This window comes from Atractosteus spatula, chromosome 2 (assembly GCF_055471065.1).
Source record: "Atractosteus spatula isolate fAtrSpa1 chromosome 2, fAtrSpa1.hap1, whole genome shotgun sequence".
NCBI classification, from domain to species: domain Eukaryota; kingdom Metazoa; phylum Chordata; class Actinopteri; order Semionotiformes; family Lepisosteidae; genus Atractosteus; species Atractosteus spatula.
Genome location: NC_142707.1, coordinates 30368465 through 30385144, shown reverse-complemented (window position 1 = coordinate 30385144; position 16680 = coordinate 30368465). Strand labels below are relative to the sequence as shown.

The following is a 16680-nucleotide window of genomic DNA, read 5'->3' as shown; positions in this document are numbered from 1 at the left end:
AATTTTGTACAGAAGTAAAACTAATTAGTTCTTTTATGTGTTGGTGTTGCAGCTCAAAACTTAGATGCAGTGAAGTTAATCAAAAAGGTCACTGCAGCAACCTGAAAACAATGCAGTGTTGAGATCTTTGTCCCTGTGATTTTGCAGTTTTTTGTGCAGTTGTCAGCAACTTTGTTTAATAATTACCCTAAAGATAGGCGATAACTCTCTGTTACAAACCTTCCATTTTCAAGGTCCACTGTTCTGCAGTTCAGGGTGGAGAGATTGTTTGCTCTTGCTGGTGCGCTCCTCTTCAGCCTGTGAAATGTTCCAGTTTGTGAAAAGAAGCACATTGCCTCACATTGCCCTCGAGGACTATGGCTCTGTTCTCTTCTCTGACTCCAGTGTTTGTGGCCATTTTATGTGTTGTTGTCCTTTTCGTGCTGAGAGGGTCACAGAAAAAAAATAAAGTCGCAAAGAAGAAGTCCAAACCCCCTGCTACAGCCAAACCCTGGGTAGATGAAGATCTCCAAGACAACACAGAGATAAACCCCAGAGATGAAGGTAATCATTAAAACATTTTGATTGACATTTCCAGAAAGATGTTACTCCTGCTGTGGCAACAAAAGGTGAAATATGTTTTTAAATGTATGGACTTACTATAGTACATTATTTCTTTTGCTGATTATTTTCTTAATTTGTTATCAACACATACAAGATGATAGCAGTCATCATAGAAATTACAATGGTGCCTGTAGTCAAATAATTTTAAAGAAGGAATGGCAAAGATTGAAATGGAAATCAAAGGTAACTGAGAAATTTGTCACGCTGGATCATAATCTGGAAATCCAAATCTTTAACTTCAAGAAAACTCGGAAGATTTTTCATTTTAACTTTTAACTTTTAAGCAAATTAATGGGTATCTGCAACCTCTGAACATTTTCTGTACATAACTCTTGTTACAAAATTCATGTTAGAATTCGATAAGAGCCTGCTCAGTCATACTTTGACCTTACTTCAACTCAGAAAACTGTTCCGTTAAATATTTAGACAGGAAGAAACATGAACTGAAGAGATGTCAACCAAGGAAGGCAAAAGACAAACTAAAAATATATTGAATGTTTTTCTAGTGTTAGACTAAAGATTAATGTCACTTAATTCTGAATCAATTAGTAAACCATAGCAAAACGCTTTGACTGTGCAAGTACAGTATACTATACCATATTCTTAATACACTGTTTATATGAACATTATCAGGTGGTATAGACTGTAAATATGTTTATGTTCAGATTCTGCCAATCCTTACCCTCTTCCTCTTTTGTCTTCAAAGTACATTTTTGGGGATTTTTTTGAAGTTAACTTTTTTTGTTCTAAAAGATGGAGTAATGATTTTTGTCTACTGATCACCACACAGCTCATTTTTACATCATCTTTATTAAAATGCTATTTTTGCATTGACTTCAAAACGTTTGCACTTATGTTGCAGAGATATTGAACTGAATTGAACAGTAAAAGTCAGCCATTTAATTTATTTTTTCCTTTGCATGGAAACCACTTGCAGTGAGTCATATCACAAAAGAAAATACAAAAACTACAGTAAGAAGGTATATATTAAAAAAACACAACCTGAAATGACAAGGGCTTAATTGCTATAATTGTACCTCTAACATTTACCCGCACTGAGATAAAAGACTCACTTAAAAGGTGAACGTTTCAATGTATGCAATTTCATGCTGCTACTCAAACTTTTTATAGCCTTAGTAGTGTGGAATCAAGCAAATTCTTTGTATGGTTGAGAAAGAAAATGGGGACTCACTACATTAAATTGAAAGTCAGCTGTGTTTCCAACTTTAAAAGCCAAACTCTAAGTGCCTCAAACATCAAGGTTATAAATATCTACTTTTCATCCATCCATCCATTTTTTAACTGCTTTGTGTCTGGGGGAGCCAGAGCCTTTCCCGGCAAGCAATAGGCACAAGGCAGGATATGCCCTGGACTGGACAACAGTCCATTGCAGGACTCACACAGACACAGACACAGAACCCAGTTAACTACAAGTATTTTGTTGGATTGTGTGAGGAATCCAGAGCACCAGGAGGAAACCCATGCAATCAATGGGAGAACACATGAACTCCATGCGGTTAGATCCCCAGGAATTGAACCCAAGGTTCAATGCTAACCACTGCAGCACATCTTACTAATATATTAAAACAATATGATTTCTGTAAAAACAGCACCCAGCCCTTACATATTAGAAAAGGAACAAAAAGTAACATCTTTTTTGTGGAAAATGCAGTTATTATTTAGGCATTATTACACCTGAAATCCCTACAAATAGAACTAATTGTCTAACTTGGGAACACAAGCAGAATTATAGATAATGTGCATTAAGCACTGAAAATAAGAGACATTCCTCTTCAACGTTTCTACATAAAGCTTCATGTGTAGCAATGTGTTGAACCGGAATCCTTGAGAGTCTTCTCGAGTGATCAGATGAGATTCATGAATCAGTGAGCTCTTTTGCTATTTACTGTAATCACTCTGTGCAAAAGAAAATACAGAGGATCGATGATTTCTTATTTACATTCACTTTGATTTTTTAAAATAAATGTTTTAAACTTGGCTTAGTGTTTGAATTGACTTAGGGAGGAAAAATGTTGGAAGACAAATCTGGAAAGTCAATTTTTTCATTTTTCTAGTTGATTATATATTGACCATAAATTTCTAATTAAATGTGGTATCAGTTTATATTGCATGGTCATTAATTTTCTCCAAGAAAAAAAAATAGATTTCAATCAGAAAAAAAGTACAAGTAATCTGGTTGACAAGACTGTATGGTGATATCCTTCCCAGAATTACAGAGACGAGTGTAAAGAGGAATATACAGTAGAAGTGCCAAATATAGCCAGGTGTCAATGAATCACGGAAGAACACATTTTTCAATCATTTCCATTACAACCATTCTTCTCTGAGTACTTAGGAAGCAGCAAGAGGAAAAGGATTAATTTAAGTCACTGATTTTCATTATTAATCTTATGTCAGTTATCTCAGAATGTACAATCGCGACAAATAAATTAAATTGATACTGCAGTATCATGAATGTTTTTGATTAACTCAGGGCTGTTAATCACCAGAAATCTTCAACACAGTGCAGTTGATCATATGCATAAAAACATTTTGTTCTGTCTTTTGTTTTGTCTTCTTTGAAGCAGAATTTTGTCAACAGATCTTCTTGACTTTTATCTCTTCAATATTTATGGCTGGTTAATGGGCTGCATTAGAGCTTGCACTAAATCAGAAGTGGCACTTATTGCAATGTGGAACAGCAAATAATACAAGAGGTTTACTGGTACTTGGGAGATGTTTTCAATAGAAATGTGAAATTTAAAATTAAAATACGAGCTCTGCAGCTTTACAGCATTTTCATTTGAACTGTTCATAACAAGAGCCCTTCCATATTGAAGTAAGCATTCTTTACATAAAATATTATATGGACAACCCTACGCACAGAAGAGAGCTGAAACAATCACATCAGGACATTAGCTTTGATTATTATGCAGTGCCTGATGCAGACACCTCACGCAAAAGACTCAAATACTCATCAAAGGTACACAAGAGCTGTGGGAACATCTGACAATTCCAGTATGTTTTGTGGTATTGTGTTAATAACAAGACACTGTCACGATCGCAACCCCTCCTCTTAAGGGCGCTCCAGCCCTTCCTTGTTAGTTTCATCTCCCGCACCTGTTCCATGTTCCAGCCCCTTTTCAGTTCCCCCTTAAAAAGTCAGACGCAGATGCTAATCCGGGCTCTGCATTGGTTCCCACATCATGCGAGCCCGGGACCTGGATGTGCCTGGCTGCGTTATGGTTTTAGTTTCTGTTCCCATTCCCATTTCCCCTGCCGGTCCCGACCCGGTTCTGGATTTTAATCGTCGTTCTCAGATGGATTGCCTGGCCTTGGACTTTTTGTGCAGTTTTGGATTTCCCATTTGACTCATTCATGGATTGTTTGCCTTGGTCACACCTCCCCCAACCACCAGCACTCCATGGACACGCTCCCCTGTTCTCATCCCTGTATCCTGCATGCTTTTTTCCTCGTGTTTTCTCACTTTACTCCGGATTGTGTCGTCTGCATAGGGTCTGGAAAGAACTCTTCCTGACAGGCACATATATAGTTCGTATGAACATCATTGACAGAAAATAGACCATTTCATTTTATTACTTGTGAAATGTACTTAGGAAAAAACTAATAGCCAGCTCTCATTTATAACTGTTATTTTCAGTCAGCAGAACCAGACTGGAAACTTAACAAATGCTAAAGGTTTTGTAAAATGACCATTCTGTGTGTCTTGGGACAGGATCTTTACAAAATTTTATTTTGCATTCTGACAACACATATCTTTGTGCTTCTTTATTTCCTCAGAGTAATATAATAAAACAACCTTAATAATTTTCAAAGGATGCCCTTTGAGTCCAACAGGTCCATAAACAATGTAGTGTTGGAATGACATTTAAGTTGTAAAAAAAAGCCTCCAAATCTATAGATCACAACACTTTTACTGTAACTCCAATCCACATTTAGTATATACAATAGATTAAAATCTCCTAACTAAAATTGAATAGATTAAATGTTTCCAAATGCATGTATTTAAAATAGACAATTGGCTAATCCAAGTAAAGTTGAAGCTACAAATTATGACCTACTCGGGGGCAGGGTGCCTTTAGGATCTTTAAGTAAGCAAGTCTCTGAGAAACACACCGTCACGCCCTGTACACCTAGAGGGCGCTCTACTTCTGTCCTGTTCCTTGTTCCCTGTTATTGTTCATGTCTTTCTAGGGTGTCTTGTCGTGTAGCCTATTTATGTCCTGTGTCTGCTCTGCTCCTGGCTCAGCATTGAGGGTATGGATGTCCTGAAACCCGCCTAGCACCAGGTCGCCCCACGTCCATGGCCTGAGGGCATAGGTTTCTATTCCAACATCATCTAAATCCCCTGAGCCTGGGCAAACCTCCATGTTGCCCCTTTTACCACTACGCATAGGGTCTCTTTTGTCTTTCCACGGCTAGCCCTTCAGACATCCGTGACACACACACATACAGATGTACAGTAAGGTAAAAAAATCCTTTACTTACAGTGCAAAAACATATTCAAAACAAAACTCTAAGTTTCTTTTTGAACTTTACCTAAACATCTTCTAATATCCTTCTATATAGGTAGAGCAAAGCAGCTAAGCTGCTTACCATCTTCAAAGTTAATTTCTGAAAGTTCTCAAAAACCCACAAAGTTCACAAAGTGAACAAATGTTCACATGAGTCCATGGTCGCACAGCTGGTTGGTCCATCAGAAATAAGTACACTTCTCTCCTTCTGGTCCTCTGGTTCAGTGCAAAGCAGAGGAGCTGACATATTTCTCAGACATCAGGCACAGATCAGCACCCAAAGCATCTGCATGCTGATTTTAAATGTCCATTGAGCAATCATCTTCCTCTGTCCGGTCAGGTGAATGACGATGGCAGATTTTCCATTGCTCTGTGTGAAATGTGGTTCAGTCAAGAGCCTTCATCTTGTTTCAACCTGCCTCCTTCGTTCAAAATGAACATACTATTTTTTCAAAAGGCACAGAATAGTTTCAGGATGCCAAATAACATAGCTGGCAAAATACAATACAAGAACACAAATGGACCAGACGTTGACCAGAAGTTCATTTATCTGATCCTGTGTTCACCTTTCTTTGACACACCCTTTTTATACCAAAAACCACAATGTCCACACTCCAAAACAATCACACACTTACAACCAAGTGAACCCTTCACATACTCTGTCAAAACTGTAAGTCCAGTTAGGTTCTTGCCAAGTGGTGACCCTTTTGAAACTGCTACAGCCACCTACTGTTCTATCAACCACAGGAGGTCAAAAGAGAGAATTTTAAACTTGAATTCTTAAATGCCTGCAAGCTGATCCCCGTTAAATTTCCGTAGGCGGGCTGTTGTAAGGATACCCACCCATTGAATACTTTCATATTTGCAGCTCCATGTTTTATAACTATAGTACTGGTAGATGGAGGTTAAGGAAAACAGGCCCAGAATTTTAGAATTTAGACCATGTCAGGGATACAGTGTATTCCAAATCACTGTATATTCCAGCTGTATATGAACATGTTTAAAGTGAAGTAGAAGACTCTGATAAAATAGTTAATCACTTTGTGCTGCAAATGTGTCATCTGAAACTAATTTGCTGTTAATTTCTGTTTTGTTTAGCTGACAACGAATGGGCTGACAGTGAGAGCAATGTTGCTCATGTCCCATATTCCCCCCTGAGGTTCTCCGAAGATGAAATGTTGCAGCGCTCTCAGCAGTTTTACCAGCTCATGAACAAGAGAAGGTCTGTCAGATTCATCAGTTCCAAGCCAGTGCCAAGGGAGGTTATCGACAATGTCATCAGAACAGCAGGTGCATTAGGACACACCTTCTCCTTATATTCTAAATATTGGAATTGGAACATTCTGATCTGAAGCATGACAGACTCTTGACATGACTTGACATGACTCTTGTTAGCTTGTCCTTGGTGAGATACAAAGACTTGTGCAGATTGATTTAATTGATTTCATACAAGATGTTTGATAGAATTCTTGCAAAGTTTATCTGATGTATCATTTGATTGATAACAATGAAATTAAATGAAACCAGTTCGTTTTGTTTTATCTGTCTTCTCTTTAAAAGACTGCAGTGTGTAGTAATCAAGACAGAATGCAGACCATGGTGCTCTCTGCAATCAGGCACAGTGCCAGCAAGCAGCCTGAAAACTTTCTCTAACAGCTATGCAAACACAATTCAGGGCTGAACTAAATATCTCCTGCAAATCTGTTCATGGCCTCTGAGGCAGAAGACTGATGAATGTTCTCAGACTGCCACTTCTGTCTAATTAGGTCTAAGGTGAAAACACCAAAGTGTTCCACAGCATTCATTAACAACTCTATTACAAAATTTGGACAAGCCCCCTTTGTGTGGTAAAAGATAGCCATGAGAGACATGTTCTATTTAGAAGGATAGTGTGTTATACTTTATATACAGTATACTATATATATACTGTATTACAATAAGCAACATTTCATGAACACATGATTAAGATGACTTGCTTTAGCAAACATGGTAAAGAATTTGAATGGATCCCTTTTTGTTTGTAAAGGTTTAGTGACATTTTGAAACAACTCTAAACCACTGCAGAGATCAACCTCTTGAATGTGTGGCTACTTTAAATAACATGAGTCACAGCTGGAAAGATTTCTCATATTTGCATCCAGAGCTACATTGTACCTTGAGGTGATTGGATATAAATCACTAGAAACAAGTTACCTTTTTTTTACCCCAGAAGATTAATACGATTGTTGGCTAATTTCTCCTAGATCAGCTGTTTTCACATTTCTGCCAGACAATATATTTACTATAAAATATCCAGCTCACCCTATGTAATATATCTTTTGAAAACAGCCCATAAGTTATCACAAAATTAGCCAAATCAAGCTTTATGAGGTTGACAAAGACATATTAATTGGCTAAAATTGTAAAAGTTGAAATGTGCAACAATTAGATATCTTGCTATCTGTAATTTACTGTATAAACTGAACTATGCGCTCTTGCAAAATATATGTACTGTACATAAATGTTTGTGCATTACTAGATGATTGATAAGCACAGTTTGTTGACGAATATGTTAGAATTTTTTTTTAAATAGGAACATAATATGCTTCCATGTACAGTATCTTCTAACTGCTTCACCCAGTTCAGGGTTGTGGAGGAGCTGGAGTCTGTCATTGCAAACAACTGGTGCAAAGCAGGTGCTTAATATATACAGTAGTACCTGCAATTATGTATTTTGCTGTGAGCTTAATTTTTTCAACTTTAGGGTTAATATTTGCTCTTTAATTAGATGTGTAAAAGATATAAAAAGTGGAGAATTGTCTAATGGTTTGTTATATAATTTCAGTGCTGTTGAAAGTCAACATTCTATAACATCTATTGACACCATCCTTAATTACACATTTTGTAGATTTTAAAGTACATGGAGCAACAGTTTACGATAATTTCATCATAAACAAAATTTGCGTTACTTTGGTAGTAATTGCAAAGTATGACATGTCTCCCCAGTTGATTCCAAAATGCTCAGTAAATGGCAGAAACACAATATTAACACTGGTTAATATTGTATGATTGGTGCTAGTACTGTTCTCAAGGGTTTAGGTAAAATGGGAATTTAGGCTTGTTAACCTGTATCTGTATATTGCGACTAAAGAAGATTGACTGCAATGGGATAAACCAAAACATCTGCTGTTTTTTTTTTCTCTGATTAATCAAAATTTAAATCTAGTTATGCATCTGTTGCACATCATTGATCATAATGTTTGTGCTCTTAGAAATCTCAAACCCCAGTAGCAGAAGCTCACTAGAACGTGGAATACAATTGTCCTACAATATAGGACATATTAGAACTTTGATTAGGTCCAAATGTGGCCAAATAGTTATTGTTTTGAAATGTGACTTTTTTTATCTGACAACATCTAGTCAAGAGGTACTCAATCTTCAAAATCTATCAAAGGCCAGAGAAAGTGACAATTTAGAATAACAAATCAGATTTATCCCATGATAAAGGTATGTGCCTTCTGGGAGGCGAATAAGTTGGAGTAGACAAAACTCATGGGTTTCGAATGAAATTAATTCTACATATTTATGCTATTAAATTATGGGGATGAATTAACATTACATAATTACAGATTAATATTGAAAAACACCATGCACTATATATACCTCTACTATATATCAAGTGTACATTTTCTTCTTGATGGAAAATGTATTGATGTTTAGCAGTTGATTCTCATCTCTTAGAAATGCATTTTTTTCACAGTGCATTATATTCAGTTGTTCCATGTGATTGCTCTTGCCAGTAAGAAAAAAGTACTACTTCTGCATTAAATCTAAAATCAGGTTATAATTTAATTTATCCAATGATCTTTATTCAGAGAAGAGATGGTTTTAGCACTAATCTAAAGATATCAGTAGAACAGACATTCATGTATCTGATCAGCAGTGACAGTTCAGATTGAAAACAGGAGTCTGGCACTTCACTAAACAGACGCTTTTAGCATTAAATGCCTATAGTGTATTTTATTAACAATATAAAGATATTAATGTAAACCAATGATGGTTGAGACCTATTTAATATGTATTTTTGTTGAAGGACAAATTTATTTATTAAACTTTGTTGAAGTTTCACAGAACAAAAATGACTGGGGCACAATGTAAGAAATGTATAATTACCTTGTAAAATTAAAAAATTAATTGAACTCACAAGAATGTGAAACATAAGCCAACGGACTTTAAAAAGACAGTATTCAGGCAGTACATATCCATCCTGCTACCTGACTAATACCTCTGCTCAGATCTCTGTATGGTGGCTGACAGAGATAAGGGACAAGACTATGATTTCTCTGTTGAATGTATGACAGGCACAGCTCCAAGCGGCGCTCACACAGAGCCTTGGACGTATGTGGTAGTGGCAGATCCAGAAACAAAGCACATGATCCGCGAGATTGTCGAGGAGGAGGAAGAGGTTAACTACAAACAGCGGATGGGGGAGAAATGGGTCGGCGATTTGCAGAGACTAAGGTGAGAAGAACATGAGTAACAGAAGTCACCTGGATCTGTAGTTATTACTGCTGTTGCCTTTTCACACATTAGAGCTATGGTTTCATGTACTGTACTTTTAAAAATTATATTCTAAGACATTCTACTGGGAAATATACAGTGCCTTGCGAAAGTATTCGGCCCCCTTGAACTTTTCAACCTTTTGCCACATTTCAGGCTTCAAACATAAAGATATAAATTTTTTATTTTATGTGAAGAATCACCAACAAGTGGGACACAATTGTGAAGTGGAACGAAATCTATTGGATTTTTGAAACTTTTTTAACTAATAAAAAAATGAAAAGTGGGGCGTGCAAAAGTATTCGGCCCCCTTGCGTTAATACTTTGTAGAGCCACCTTTTGCTGCGATTACAGCTGCAAGTCGCTTGGGGTATGTCTCTATCAGTTTTGCACATCGAGAGACTGAAATTCTTGCCCATTCTTCCTTGCAAAACAGCTCGAGCTCAGTGAGGTTGGATGGAGAGCGTTTGTGAACAGCAGTTTTCAGCTCTTTCCACAGATTCTCGATTGGATTCAGGTCTGGACTTTGACTTGGCCATTCAAACACCTGGATACGTTTATTTGTGAACCATTCCTTTGTAGATTTTGCTGTATGTTTGGGATCATTGTCTTGTTGGAAGATAAATCTCCGTCCCAGTTTCAGGTCTTTTGCAGACTCCAACAGGTTTTCATCCAGAATGGTCCTGTATTTGGCTGCATCCATCTTCCCCTCAATTTTAACCATCTTCCCTGTCCCTGCTGAAGAAAAGCAGGCCCAAACCATGATGCTGCCACCACCATGTTTGACAGTGGGGATGGTGTGTTGAGGGTGATGAGCGGTGTTGCTTTTACGCCAAACATATCGTTTTGCATTGTGGCCAAAAAGTTCGATTTTGGTTTCATCTGACCAGAGCACCTTCTTCCACATGTTTGGGGTGTCTCCCAGGTGGCTTGTGGCAAACTTTAGACGAGACTTTTTATGGATATCTTTGAGAAATGGCTTTCTTCTTGCCACTCTTCCATAAAGGCCAGATTTGTGCAGTGTAAGACTGATTGTTGTCCTATGGACAGACTCTCCCACCTCAGCTGTAGTTCTCTGCAGTTCATCCAGAGTGATCATGGGCCTCTTGGCTGCATCTCTGATCAGTCTTCTCCTTGTCTGAGCTGAAAGTTTAGAGGGACGGCCAGGTCTTGGTAGATTTGCAGTGGTCTGATACTCCTTCCATTTCAAGATGATCGCTTGCACATGCTCCTTGGGATGTTTGAAGCTTGGGAAATCTTTTTGTATCCAAATCCGGCTTTAAACTTCTCCACAACAGTATTACGGACCTGCCTGGTGTGTTCCTTGGTCTTCATGATGCTCTCTGCGCTTTCAACAGAACCTTGAGACTATCACAGAGCAGGTGCATTTATACAGAGACTTGATTACACACAGGTGGATTCTATTTATCACCATCAGTCATTTAGGACAACATTGGATCATTCAGAGATCCTCGCTGAACTTCTGGAGTGAGTTTGCTGCACTGAAAGTAAAGGGGCCGAATACTTTTGCACGCCCCACTTTTCATTTTTTTATTAGTTAAAAAAGTTTCAAAAATCCAATAGATTTCGTTCCACTTCACAATTGTGTCCCACTTGTTGGTGATTCTTCACATAAAATAAAAAATTTATATCTTTATGTTTGAAGCCTGAAATGTGGCAAAAGGTTGAAAAGTTCAAGGGGGCCGAATACTTTCGCAAGGCACTGTATATCTAATTCTGTCTGTGTTTTTCAGATCACTGCTTTACTGGAGTGTAATGACATTGTTCCAGCATTTCCAGGCAAATAGGGGTCAAAATCCCTCTTCTGACCAATGATAGTTTATCAGCACTGAATTAATAATCAAAGGTTATACCTAAACTTATGTGAAACAGAAGACCCTTTTGATTTCTAAGCTGTTTTCACCAATGACATTTAATTATTTGTTTCTCAAGATTTTGTTTACATAAAAACAGATTGAGAAACAATTCAGAAAAGTATGGTTACCTGGACATGCAAAGAAATAAGCTGCAGTATATTACAATAATGTTAGTAAATGATTTGGACTTCCTTCCTGCTTATTAAAATGTTATTTACTTCCTTCCTGCTTATTAAAATGTTATTTACTTTGTTTTTCGGGATTGGTGTGGTTTGAATTTCATTTACTGATAGCTTTAATGATCATTAAAAAAACATTTTCTGTATTTTGAGGATGAGATCAGTTTCACCAGTTCCTTATTTGGAATTACATAAGACATTGGTTATGTTACAATTTCAGAAAAAAAGTTGTGAGTTTTGTCTACATTGGATGGTTAGCGTAACTAGCTTCACATTCCCAGCAGCCGAAGCGATTTCCTAAAGAAACTGTGTTTTGCTGCAATATGTTTTCAGCTTTTGTATAGTAAACCCTTTGATGGATTGAAACTGAATCAAAGTAAACCCTTTGAACAGGAGTTATTGAGGGGGGGTGGCTCAAGATGGTCTCTGCTCAAACTTTGCTACAGTACCTTCAATTTATTGCATAAAACCCTTTTGTGAATGGAGCCCTTTAACATAAATCCTGGAGCTGAATCACAGTACGGATATAAACCACAGTAGCTCCTCCTTGTGGATTACAAAGCCTGCAAATTTGTTTTTATTAATATAAAACAAATAGAAGTTAAGCATCCATCAAAGGTGGTGTGGCTTAAAACACCTTTCTCATTCTGTATACTGGGTATAAGTAAAACATCCCAGGTGCTACTTCAGTTGAAGGTGTGCTTGATCCAAAAGAGACTATTTTTCTTAATAAAGGTGTTTTATTTTCATTATAGTTATTAAGCTAAGTTAGTGGTGAAAAGTATAAGTAAATTGTCATGTTTGACAGGATTTTTCCATAGTATTTTGTAATATATTATGTTGTTCCCTGTAGATACTGTATAAGCAGTACCATAGAATGCTGAAGTAATAATAAAACAATAATACAATTTGAGGCATGAATGAATTAGGAGATTAAAGTTTTTGTGTGTGCATTTACAACAGATTTTCCCAGACCTGGTCCCACTGACCTCAGTATATTCTGACACTAGCTCACATCAAGCTAGAATCTTTAATTATTTTTCTAATGATGGTGATTACTATTGTAATTATTATTGTATTATTATTGCTGTTGTTGTTTCAGAACAAACTGGGTTAAAGAGTATCTTGACACTGCTCCTTACCTCATCCTCATATTCAAGCAAATATATGGAATTCACTCCAGTGGAAAAAAGAAAACCCATTACTACAATGAAATCAGTGTTTCTATCTCCTGTGGGATGCTTCTTGCTGCACTGCAGGTATTTTAAATACAGTACATCAGCACAATGCTGCTCGTGCCCCATTGTTCCAAAATGTCATGCTCCTACTCGTGTGAGATGCTAAGGTATCACACGACAGAACTTTGCAAGATTATAGGCTGTTGTGCTATCTTTTGCATGATATATAAAATCAATGTCCTAGTTATTATCGAAAGTTTCTTTGCTGAAGACAATATGTAAAACCTTTACATGTCTCATTTTTTACTATTCTGAAGAAAATACAGTAGGTAAATGCTCCCTCTTTTTAAAAAATACATTGTGTCTGTGTTTTGTTCCTCAGAATGCAGGTCTGGTAACAGTGACGTCTACACCTTTAAACTGTGGCCCAAAACTGCGTGTTCTCCTCCAGCGTCCAGCGAATGAAAAGCTGTTGTTGCTGCTGCCGGTGGGTTATCCCACAGAAGACGCTACGGTTCCTGACCTAAAACGCAAGAACCTGGAAGAAATCATGGTATTTGTGTAATAAACCCAGGAAGATGTGTGGAACTCACCTTATACAACTTCTGTTCAGACCTAAGCCTAAAGCACTGATGAAGTTAATCATTAAATAACATTACAGATGTTTACTGCAAGACGCTTTACATAATTGCACCCAAACCTCAGACTTCACTGTGTTTTTAGTTCGAATCTACTGTATGTTTGCCCAGTGTGAGGAATAATTGGTCAGGTAAGCTGTAGTATACCTGCACATTATTTACGGTATAGCACTTAATTCTTCTTAGATGGTCATGGACTTTAAGTAGGATGACTTTGCACAGTAAACTCATAATACTGATCGGCTGTTTACTGTTCTCACTTCTGTCTGGCCAAGTGGATAGCTGATTATGTCATTCATTTGTTCAGAAGAGCCATAGTGAATTAGTTCTTGTGTACAACCTAAAACCCAGAAAAAAACATGCAATACTTTCATACTTCATTACTTTTTATTTATGTGAGGTCATGAAGCAACTGTACTGAGGTATAATTCTGAATTTTAAATTTAATATAATTTGTTTTCATAGCTAATATGTAATCATACCCTAATTGTAAATCAATACAAGAACAAAAAAGTTAAAGTGGAGGCCTTTTGGTGCATATAGCCTATTTTGTAGTAGGTAATATTACTTGTAGTACATCAGGTAGAAAGAATCTCATCCAACTTTTTATTGATAGAAGCCAGGGTATCAGCTATAATAACATGACTGGATAGCTTATTCCCACAACATTTTGAGTGAATACCTCCTGTTCTCAGTTTTACACTGCCATGCAAAAGTTCCACAGTTTTCACACTTGTTTGCTTTAAAGCTTGCAGTTCTGACACTTTGAAATAGCACTTATGTTTGTTACACTATATACACAATGTACTCCACACATTTACAGCTAACACCAAGAAGAAATATGTAAGTATATGACTAATATGAAAAAATTATGAATGCCTAAATATTCAAACCATTTGCCGTAGCAAGCGAAAATTAATTTACTGTAGGCACACAAATTTACCTTAATGAGTCACACAATTAGCTGAGTGGCTTCTGTGTGTAATAATGGTTTTTCTCATAATGTCTTTTTCTGTTATTATCTTTGGCTATGTAGTGAACTTCAAGCAAAGACTCAACAATTGAAGACAAAGAAACTTTAAAAGTAAGCAGGGATACATTTTTTGAAAAACAGATCAGGCAAAGGGTACAAAGCTTCTTTTAGTCTCTGAATATCCCCATGAGCACAATCTACCCAGTTATACAGTAGGTGTATCATTCCATTCAGATGCCTAGATCAGGTTTGGGATGCTATTGTAGGGCAACAACAACTATGAAAGAGTTACAGAATTCAGAGACTGTGTTGGGAGAAAATTTGTATCACTCAACAATATCCAGATCAATTGACATGACTAACCTGTATGGCAGGGTGGCAGGAAGAAAGTTATCACTAAAAATAAGCCATTTCGAAGACCACATGGATTTTGCGACAGGTGTGATCTTGCACAAATGTGGTAAAGGTATTGGCAGATCCTAGAAGAAATCCTTCTGTCTGCTTAAGACTTAAAACTGTGAAAAAGTGTCTTTCACCTGGGCAATAATCCAAAGCAGAACACCAAAGCTACACTGTAGTGGCTTAACAAAAAGAATGTGAGTGTTCAGTGAATGAAGGTACAGTAAAGTTCTGACTTGAGTCTTATTGTGAATCTGTAGCAAGCTTGACAACTGCTGCCCATAAGTATTCCCCAAGCAACCTGAGAGAGTTTGAGTAAATCCACATAAGAGCACAAGCAAAAATGCACCAAAGTGTGAAAAATTGGTAGAGATTCACCCACTTGCAGCTGTAATTACTGCTTTGGTGCTTCCACCAAATATTTACAGGTCTGCATACTTATGCAACTAACATTTCAGTTTTTCCTCTTGCTGTCTTTTACTGCAATATATCTTACCCTTAGAAGTCTTCAGTTTAAGCATTCATGTTTTGAATAAATTATTAAATTTAAAAAATGTGTGTGTATCATTTTGTCATTTCACACAATGGAACACCATAGAATGGGTCTGAATATTTTTCAAGGCACCCTCTGTACTTCTACATACTGTAGTTTCCTCTTGAGTCCTCTGGTTTGTGTTCCCTATACAGGTATCACTGTTTTTTCCTTGTCATTGTTGCGTGATATAAACAAATATTTAAGAATTTGGCATAATGAGTCAAATTAATCATATGTTTTATGTATTCTGAAAACGTGTTAATGTGACATGACTGGGTTAATGTTGAATGTATTAACCTTAATGTTATTTTAAAAACATTTCTTGGTGGTTGAAACAAAAACTTATTTTTCATCAAACCTGTTTTTTACATTGTATTTTAGAGTTTCCAGGAGACTTGTAAATCTGTTCGATAGATTGAAGTACAATATGTGAATCTATCTTATTGTCCACCTTTTCATACTGGGGAAAAAATATATTAACAAGTTATTAGACAACTTGAATGTATATTTTGGTTTATAAAACTGTTTTAAAATAAGAATAGTTATATTTGTGGTAATGAAGCTTACATCTAAACACTTCTGTCTGTTGTGCAATGACATCCAACTCCCTGTTTTAAATGAATTACATCTGCAATATTCATTCTACCTGTAGGTGGAGCCTTTACTCTTCCTCTAAAACAATGTTGAGCCCACAGACCACTGAAGATAGCTCAGAACATCACTCTGCATTTAAGCAGAAAGGCTTAAATTAGTTCTGTATCTTACTAAATTGCATTAAGTGTTACTTCCTAACATGTTAACACCTACACAGTGAAGAGACATTTATAAGCATATAGTAATACTTTAAAATAAAAACTAAACATGGTACAGTAGAAAAATGCACAGCATATTCTAGAGGTACAGTACTTATGATTTGAAGTACAACATGTGACAGTGCTCAGTAGACCTTGCCCTGTGACAAGATAGTAAATAAAGTTTATGTGAAAAGCTATGTTTCTAAATGTTCTAAAAACTCTCTGTGCTAGTAAGCCTCTTTTTTCAGTATTGCAAATATGATATTTTTCAGCTTTTTGATGGTCACATAAACACAGATGTATATCAAAATCCTTGCAGATTTGTGACATTAGAACCATATATTTGTGAGAGGAAGTTACAGGGAGTAAGAGTAATTTTTTAGCCTTGATACAGATATTTTTCCTCCATCTGAGATTCTAACCAGCCATT

The 16680-nt window shown here is 36.7% G+C and overlaps 1 protein-coding gene across 2 annotated transcripts; it reads left to right on the top strand.

The window, feature by feature from the left end:
* The first annotated feature begins 341 nt into the window (after window positions 1-341).
* Window positions 342-15433, top strand: iyd (iodotyrosine deiodinase). Of its 2 annotated transcripts, XM_088907357.1 has the most exons (6): window positions 342-543; window positions 6237-6428; window positions 9479-9638; window positions 12836-12992; window positions 13294-13464; window positions 14586-15433. In XM_088907357.1, exons 1-6 carry the CDS (start codon window positions 357-359, stop codon window positions 14586-14588), a joined length of 870 nt encoding a protein of 289 aa, XP_088763483.1. In that variant the 5' UTR covers window positions 342-356; the 3' UTR covers window positions 14589-15433. The 2 variants fall into 2 exon arrangements, with proteins under 2 accessions (XP_088763483.1, XP_088763476.1); XM_088907350.1 differs by having other exon boundaries at window positions 13294-15433.
* The last annotated feature ends 1247 nt before the right edge of the window (window positions 15434-16680 follow it).

What these genes read in the sequence shown, in the direction of transcription:
- iyd (XM_088907350.1), top strand. Translation starts at nt 357, where the DNA reads ATGGCTCTGTTCTCTTCTCTGACTCCAGTGTTTGTGGCCATTTTATGT. An exon ending in GATAAACCCCAGAGATGAAG is followed by an intron (nt 544 to 6,236) that starts GTAATCATTAAA and finishes TGTTTTGTTTAG; the next exon opens with CTGACAACGAATGGGCTGAC. An exon ending in TGCTTCTTGCTGCACTGCAG is followed by an intron (nt 12,993 to 13,293) that starts GTATTTTAAATA and finishes TTTGTTCCTCAG; the next exon opens with AATGCAGGTCTGGTAACAGT.